This window comes from Lipotes vexillifer, unplaced genomic scaffold (genome assembly GCF_000442215.2).
Source record: "Lipotes vexillifer unplaced genomic scaffold, Lipotes_vexillifer_v1.1 scaffold555, whole genome shotgun sequence".
Classification (NCBI taxonomy): domain Eukaryota; kingdom Metazoa; phylum Chordata; class Mammalia; order Artiodactyla; family Lipotidae; genus Lipotes; species Lipotes vexillifer.
Window position 1 is genome coordinate 651,039 of NW_006772693.1, and position 9,258 is coordinate 660,296.

The 9,258-nt window shown below is 36.5% G+C and overlaps 1 protein-coding gene across 1 annotated transcript in view; it reads left to right on the forward strand.

Annotated features, from left to right (window-relative positions):
- The window catches only part of DNAH7 (dynein axonemal heavy chain 7), a 253,806-nt gene that overhangs the window by 203,729 nt on the left and 40,819 nt on the right, over positions 1 to 9,258 (forward strand). The window contains exons 53-55 of the mRNA XM_007447818.1: positions 891 to 1,085; positions 2,838 to 2,930; positions 9,053 to 9,229. Coding sequence (XP_007447880.1) covers positions 891 to 1,085; positions 2,838 to 2,930; positions 9,053 to 9,229 — 465 coding nt within the window. The remainder of the gene's footprint in view (positions 1 to 890; positions 1,086 to 2,837; positions 2,931 to 9,052; positions 9,230 to 9,258) is intronic.

Below are 9,258 nucleotides of genomic sequence, written 5' to 3' on the forward strand. Positions count from 1 at the left end.
TGAATTCATTCTTATGAACTTGTGTGGGAATATATATAAAAGGATTGTAAATAGTTAATTATAGTTAAGGAATCACAACTAGATTGAATTTCACAGAGGTGAAAAATAAGCGGAGTTCACTATATAACTATTACTACTTAAATTTTTGTATGTTTTAGTTTAAAATAGTTTCTATCAGAATCTCATATAAGTATGCATATAAATTAACTAAATATATTGATATATGTACTCCAAGTAATGGTATAAATGGCAGTGTTTTTAGAAACTTTTGCAAGTTCGTCAAATCTAACCATTGGGCTTAACGATGCCATTCATTAATTTTTGCTATGTTTCAAATCTATTAAAATACAGGAAGCACTTTAAGACTAGAAGAGAGGTGTATAAATTCACTATTTTATATTACGTGTTTAATATCTGTTGATTTCATATGGCAATGTATTAGTTGAATTCTGAAGGAGTAGAAGCTTTATTTTTGCATTTCTTGCAAAAATTTCGTAGCAGTACCTCATTATGTTTTATGGAACATAATTGAAAACATAGCAGATTGATTGCCTCTCAACAATTTTTAGAGCCAATAAAACTCTAAGCAGTCATTTAGGAAAGCATATATTCAAAAAGAATAAATTCAGATTTCCATTTTTAGATCAGTAATTCTGGAGGAAAATTATCAAAAATACCTATCTAAAATGGAACTATTTTGAAAACTGGTTATAATGGATACACCGGTTTCTTATGAATAAATACTGAGCTATACCAGTAACTATAGAATTTTATGGGGTCCATACCTGAAGCTTAAAAATCAAAGAGTCAATTCTTTTAAAATGGTTGTAAGTTTACTATGTATATGATGAACTCATTTCTGACTCTTCATGCTACTTTGTTTTCCAAAGATTAATAAAGCTGAGTGGAGATTTCTGCTAACCGGTGGCATTGGACTGGATAATCCTCATGCCAACCCTTGTACGTGGCTTCCTCAAAAATCTTGGGATGAAATATGTCGACTAGATGAGTTGCCTGCCTTCAAAACCATTCGTAGGGAGTTTATGCACTTAAAGGATGGGTGGAAAAAAGTATATGATAGTTTGGTATGTTTTTATCCCTCTTGCTTATTTCAGAGTTTTTAAATGGAGAAAATAATGTCAAACAATTTACTCTTATCTTTGAATAAAAACAAGGTTTAAGTAAGCTTTAAACTGGTCAAATATTAAAATCAGTGTTTCGATTAAACTATCCCCACCTTCAAAATTGGTGGTTCTCTTTGCACTTCTATTCAAATTCCTTGAAATATCTAGAGATGCAAAAAAGCTGCATGGTCCTTAAAAGTACTCTTTTTGAATTTCCATGCCAGGTTTTTTATTTATTATCAACTTGTACTTTGGCAATCATAATGGCAGATGAGTTAAAATTTTATAAAACAGATATTGTTTAGATTTTCTGAATACAGGACACAAACTAATAAATATTTTTGTCATTTGATGAAAGGGAAAAGCTAATAGTTCTCAAATAATTTTCCTGAGACCCTATCTTGCTAATTGGAGATAGCTAACATATACCATGATACTCAGTTTCCCTTCTAGAATACGTAGGAATTGTTGCCTTCCCTCACTTTTCTTTTAGCACAAGGGCTAATATTTTGCTGATTCCCAGTTAATTTTTTCTATTGTTTCTACTCTCTGGACATTCTGCTTTCCTTGGGTTTAATATGCAACAGTTCTGTTGCAGGGGAGGGTGGAGGGGAAAAAGAGCCAGATGCGTGGAGAACCCTTTTTCTTTGGTGACCTGTTTGTTGTATTATACATGATACTGAGATTGTGTCTACACATGGATTTAAATATTTTGCACTGGATCTCTTTTGGATCGCTCCTAGTTAGTAACAAAACTACATTTCCCAGAGGCAAATATGTTTTTGTGTATAGTTGATTCTAATTTAAATAGAAATTTCCTTATGATAAAGCAGGGAGATTTCTGATCTGAGATACCACATAGCCTTCCTAAACGTTTCAAAGGTGCAGGTGTCTTTTTTTCCATGTTTACTCCTCCTTCTGGAATCTTGATACCTTTCTTCTTGCATATTTTTAATAGCACTCTTTTGACTTCTTCTTTGATATACACATTCTCAAATATCCCTTTCTAAAAAAGATACCAAAAATTCTTCAAAATAAGAAATAACACATATCCTTCTTCCTCCTTTTGCAGTAAATGGTTTTTTTTTAATAAATAGATAATGAGAGTAGTTGGTAGGTTTTTTAAATGCCTTTGGAGAAATAATGGGGAAAATCTAATGCACATTTATTTTTTTATTTTTTTTATTTTTTAATTTTTTTTTTTTTTAATTTTTTTGCAGTACGCAGGCCTCTCACTGTTGTGGCCTCTCCCGTTGTGGAGCACAGGCTCCGGACGTGCAGGCTCAGCGGCCATGGCTCACGGGCCTAGTTGCTCTGTGGCATGTGGGATCCTCCCGGACCGGGGCACGAACCCGTGTCCCCTGCATCGGCAGGGGGACTCTCAACCACTGTGCCACCAGGGGAGCCCAACATTCATTTTTTTAATAACAGGGATCATTTTGTGCTATTGATTAATATTCATATTGACATTAACCCGCTTAATTCATGTCTTAGTTTTGTTGTTTTTAGTGGCATTTAAAATTTTCTTTTTATATCTTATTTCATAACTTTGCCCAACCTAATAAAATTTACATTAGCATTCTTGATTTCATTTAGTCAATATATGTTTTCTGTAAAACTCGATTTAAAAGTCAAAATACTGTTTTTTTGTGTGTTTTTTTTCTTTTAAATAGTCTTCCAAATAGCATTGAGTTATATCTACTGTCATTTTAGGAGCCACATCATGAGGTTTTTCCTGACGATTGGGAAGATAAAGCGAGTGAGTTTCAAAGGATGCTTATCATTCGTTGCCTGAGACCGGACAAGGTAAATGTGGTCTTTGAAAGCAGCTCAGTGAGTCCAGTCCCTCGTCTCTCCACAGTCCAGCCAAACACGTTTCCTTATGTAATCGTGGGTCATGGGGGACGTACAGGAGCCTAGGGGAAATAACCCCACTTCCTCCTAATGCAGCCATTTTTCAAAAAGTGTATATTTATTAAAACCACACTAAATTAGTAACTCACCAGATTGTATTTTATAGTTTTATTTATGTTATGATTCTTCCTTTTATTATTTGCTTCCCCAGTTCCTCACAATCTACTTCCTTTACATGCAGTAATCTCATTTTTATTCTTACTGTTTCAATGAAATTAGTCAATGTGGTTTACATGAAGCTGATTTACTAGACACTCTGCCTCCTCAAATGCTATCCTGTACATGGTTTTTTGTTGGCTTTTGGAAAGCTAGTAGAATATTAAGACATTCATCACTGCTAACTACAAAGGAAAATGTCAATACTATTAATTTTCATTTCTTTAAATAATAAATTATCTAACCAGTGAATCAGCTGACCTGTCATATCAACAAATTACTCATTGACATCCTCATTTGTATTATTAAATTCCATTTAAAAAAAACAACTGTTCACTTAATTGTAAAGACCCATACCCACAGAGATAATCTACATACTCTGAGAAAATGTAGACATTAGGAGTGTTGGAAAAATAAATTGAACAAAATATTCTAATTGCCCACTGTTACTGCTTGAGTAAAAGTATACATAATTATTTCAAAATTTACTGTATTCAGAATTTGAGTTGCTAAGGAATATAATACAATACTTCCATTCTAACAACAACAGAAAAAACAGAGCTTAGATGGTGAAAGCAGTGTATTTTTTTTTTAAGTTTTTCTGCACATCAGTGATAACATAGGGTAGCGGCATTCTTTCCTCTGTAAGACATGGTCTGTTCGATGAACACATGTCATTCTTGCTTGACTTGGCAGTGTAGCCTTAGCCAGGGCCAAAGTATCCGTTAGGCACAGGGCCTAGGGCCCGTGATACTCTTAGGGGTTCATGAAAATGTTTTAATTTCTTTTAAAATGAGAAAATAAATCAGTCTGTATTATATTTGTAATTATACCAAAATAGTTGTAAAATACAATTTTTTATATTTATTTATGGAAGAAGGGACCCATGAAGTGCCAAGGGCCCCTGAACATCATAATACTGCCCAGCTCCTAGATGCTGGAATTACCTCCCGTTGTTGAGGATCATTATTAAACTGATGAAACATCTCCCCCTTGGTGGCCCTTTTAAGAATGAATTTTCACTGGAACTTTAGCGTTAAGCGTCAGAAGTTTTCACTTCAACTATTAAATATGGAAGAATATGAAATGCTTCAAACTCTTGCCTAATACGGCTTCTTCCTTTAAGACATTTTATTAAAATTTTCAAAGGTTTTTACTTTGTTTTCTAAGCTAAGGACTGTTCTGCTAAATGACTCTGCATGTACCATTGACCTCCCCTCAATATTTGATAAACAAAGAAGTTTCTGTTCGTGTTTTATATTGTTTAATTAGAAGTGATTAATGAGCCGTTTCCTAATTGCAGCAGTTTCATCTATAAATATCTTTCCCCCAGTTTGTTTTTAAAAATTGGACATTTTAATCTGAAAATACGTTGAGCTACCAAACAGATCCAATATTACTTTCCATAGTCGCTCTCTTTTTAAAGTGTTATTTGAGGGAGCTGGGGAGTTAGATATTCAAGCTGAGGAATTCTTGTTTGTATCTTTTTGTTTGTTTTTAAATCAACTGAGGTTAAACTTAAGGTTTCATACTTCTCTTGCCTACTCTGCACAACACTTCAGCACCTTGTCTTATAACTTTTTCTTATATGTTTCCATATCTCCTCTAGAGATTTTTTTGGATTGGTGGATGAATGTAGACATTAACGCTACTCACCAGTATCTCTGGTTCTCCTCTCCTGAGTACACTCGAGGTGGAGGCACTGTGGCCATAAACCTTGCTTTGGCCAGGAAAATGTGAGCAGAAGTGTCAGGGCAGAAGCATCTCGCTACCAGTGTGAGATTCTCCAGGGCACTCCCCCCTGCCACCAAAACCGTGGAATCACATGTGGATTTTTTTTTTTTTTTTTTGCTGTACGCGGGCCTCTCACTGTTGTGGCCTCTCCCGTAGGCTCCGGATGCACAGGCTCAGCGGCCATGGCTCACGGGCCCAGCCGCTCCACGGCATGTGGGATCTTCCCGGACTGAGGAACGAACCCGTGTCCCCTGCATCGGCAGGCAGACTCTCAACCACTGCGCCACCAGGGAAGCCCCACACATGTGGATATTTAAGTGCCATAAACAGGCTGCAGTGCTGAGCCAGCACAGGGAGAGTTTGTTGCCTGGACACCCAGATGACTTTGCTGGGACAAGAAATAAGCTTTTGTTGTGTTAAACCACTGAGATCTGGAAATGGTTTGCTACTACAGCATAATTCAATTTATCCTAAGTGATTAACTAGTTACTATTATCTATACTATCACACCCGTAATCCTTAATATAGAAATAATTATTAGTATGCTCTTATATTACTAGCAACCTCAAACCCTTCAATCTTGCTGTTGCCAGGTACTTTAATTTCTAGTGGTAAATGGTTGACGTTAGAATCTATGTATTTAAAATTAATATATGACTATTATACTTTTAAAAGAATGATTTTCCAAAGCAAAATGGTATTAGCATGCCAGAGAAAGGAACAGTGCTATATGAGGCTAATAATTGGGCTAGTACTGCATAGATATTATTTCTTTGCCACCTCTAAGTCATGAGATATGTATCACCCCTAGGAAAATCAGCAATTGTTTGATCTCTAGTTTACAGTATATGTTATTTGTCAGCACAATTTTTTCTGTCTCCTTTCTACTGCTCTCCCTTCAAAACCAACTCCATCCCATGGTAAGAAGCCACAGATGCCAGGTTATCTAATGCTCTAGTTTGGAAAAATGTAAAAGATGCTCACTGCATCACCAGTAGGAGAAATGAGATGGGTTTGCACCTTCCATAGAATTTAATAGTTTATAGTGTTTTATTGACAAAAGCATATCAGATGGATAAATACTGAGGGGTGGAATGTTTTGAGCCCATTTACAAAGTGAAGAGCTTCTGGCCACAGTTCTCTCCTTCTGGACAGTAAACAAAAAGCAAATTAATCAGCTTTCAATAAGAAACTTGTCAAATATAAGTTAATATGTTTCTCTGACCTCAGATAAATCCTATAGGAACTTGCAAGACACAGAAGAACATACATAGGTGACCACAAACTTCTTTTCTGCCTTTGGGAAGATGGCTGCCTAAATTAGTCTATAATTTTTGTTACTGACAGATTTCATTTTATAAACCTGATGCCGGCATAATCAGATTGCAGAAGCAAACCCAATTCCGTCGCCTTCCAAACTGAATAGCTTGCACAGCTTCATTTACTTCAGGAGTTACTGTTCAGTCTTGGGAGCAAGCAGGTCTTATTCAGTTTTAACATTAAAAATGAAACTTGTGCCCGCCCTCACGCAGGCACCCCTAACTGGGTTCTCTGGCGCTAACATAAGAATCAGTTTCCACCAGCCATGTTTGCATGAGCGCAGTGGACGCTGCCAGCCTCAAACACTCACAGAAGAGGGGCCGTTTAGAACTCAAACTTCCTAAAAGTAAAACCACGCACTTAAAAGCCATGTGCTTATGTTGCGTTTGTAAAATCATAATTTAGTGAAGAAATTAGCCTTGAGAGGAGAGAGGTTATTAAAAAAACATTTAGTTTTCCTTTGTTAATTGTTGTTGTTGTTTTTAATCTAGTGAGAAAAGACAGCCACAGGAAAAGAATAATAGGGGAAAGGACAAGGACAAGGCCTGAGACAGGCAGTCAGGATATTTTTAGTTTTCTGCCATAAGCTTGATATCTGTGCCCATTCAGAATATCGGAAACATGAAATAGCTTATCAAGAAATGAAACTTGATGTATAGATGAATTTATTATTCTGTAATTTTTGTTTAGAATTTCCGTAATTAGAATCCCACCTGCACAAAAGAGAGCATCCTAATTTATTCACTCATTTGTTCAGTCGATATTTATTGCGCAGGAACAATATATGAGTAATCTTGTTAGGTAGATCCATGCCAATGTGGCATTTATACATGTGTTATTACCCTTCTATACCTTTCCATAGTTTTAAATTATTTTTTAATGACATACAGTTGATTTACAATATTGTGTTAATTTCTGGTGTACAGCAAAGTGATTCAGTTATGTGTGTATGTATATATATATATATATATATGCATATATATATTCTTTTTCAGATTCTTTTCCATTATGGTTTATTACAGGGTATTCAATGTAGTTCCCTGTGCTATACAGTAGGACTTTGTTGTTTATTTTTTATATAGTAGTGTGTATCTGCTAATCCCAAACTCTTAATTTATCCCTCCCCCACCTCCTTTCCCCTTTGGTAACCATAAGGTTGTTTCATGTGTCTGTGAGTCTGTTTCACAGACAGGTTCATTTGTGTCACATTTTGGAGTCCACATATAAGTGATATCATATGATATTTGTCTTTCTCTTTCTGACTTACTTCACTTAGTATGACAATCTCTGGGTCCATCCATGTTGCTGCAGATGGCATTATTTCATTCTTTTTTATGGCTGAATAGTATTTCATTGTGTATATATTGCCACATCTCCTTTATCTCCTCATCTGTCCATGGACATTTAGGTTGGTTCCCCGTCTTGGCTATTTATACCTTTCCATATTTGAATGAATCTGTTGTGGAGGGATTAAAAAATTTAAGTACAGATATTTCTTCACCGTTTCTCAGCTCCAGACCCTCACACCCTCAGTCAGTCTGTCTCTCTTACTCTTTCTCTCTCTCTCTCTCTCTCTCTCTCCCCTCCCTCCCTCCCTCCCTCCGTCTCTCTCTCTCTCTCTCTCTCTCTCTCTCTCTCTCTCTCACACACACACACACACACACACACACACACACACACACACACACACCCATACTGGGATTGACACTGTTTTTAAAGTATTGTGACAAGTCAATGAGTTTTACTTACAAACCTTGTGTGGATAGAGGTTCTGGAGAATGCACTGTTAAAATTTGGAAATGTTTGTAACTTTCTCCAGAGGAGACCCCCTTTTTGAGATTCTTGGTATCTGCAAATTGCTCCTGCGGTTCGCCTTAAGTTCAGAAAAGTTGTGGGGTGGTGGAATTGCTGTCCTAATTTGGAGTGTTGTGTGTACACATAATTCCATCCTAGGATATAAGTAGGTGTCCAGTCAGAGAGGTTCTGAAGCTTTCAAAAAGTTCTTTGTGCTCTTGTCACTTCATTACTTCTCTTCCTGGGATGCTTACATAATTTGTTAAGCTAGATACAGGGATACTGGTTCATTAAACGTACCTTTATTACTTGCTTGGCTCACACCTAAGCCATCACCCAGAGATGAGTGGTGTAGACCCTTCATCAGAAAGAAGGAATGATGTACCTGAGGCTGTACCTCAGCCATACTGCTTTCTACAAGTCTGCTCCCACAGCAGTGCCTGAAAGGGACCCCAAGCCCCAGAGTTCTGCTCTTTCTCAAACACGCTCCCAGAAAATGCACCAGCGTATTATCAGAAAGTTTACACGACATAGTTTTGCCTGTTTCTCGGGAGTATGGCTTCTCTTTCACGGTGCTTTTCCTTTTCTTTCTTTTTTCAGCTGTATCGATCTTTCTTTGTGGTATAGGATTGTATAAATCACACTAGAATTTTCTACTTCTGAGTTGTGGACTTTGGAACATAGTCAAGTTTTACTTAAAACTTAAATAAAGAATTAAGGTTTTTTTATATTCTTCATCTAGGATATGTTGAATACTCACTAAAAGGAAGAAAAATGCCTTTGAGTTCTGGTGTCACTAACCACCCACCTTTTATTAATTAAATAATGTATAGTTTCTTTCTATCTAAAAGACAACTGTATCAAGTGATGCCTTTGACTCTTTACCAATGCTTATAAATAACCAAAGCGAATGTAAGGTCCTTTGTTATAAAACACCTTTGAATGTGAAGTTTTTAAGGTTTTAGGCAGATTTTGAATATTCCTTCAAACATATTCTTGTCCCTTTCTAGATTATTCCAATGCTGCAAGAATTTATAAACAACAGATTGGGACGTGCATTCATTGAACCACCCCCGTTTGATCTATCCAAGGCATTTGCGGATAGTAACTGCTGCGCACCACTGATTTTCGTGCTCTCTCCTGGAGCAGATCCCATGGCTGCCCTTCTAAAATTTGCTGATGACCAGGTACCTTAAACGTCTATTTTTCTTCCTGC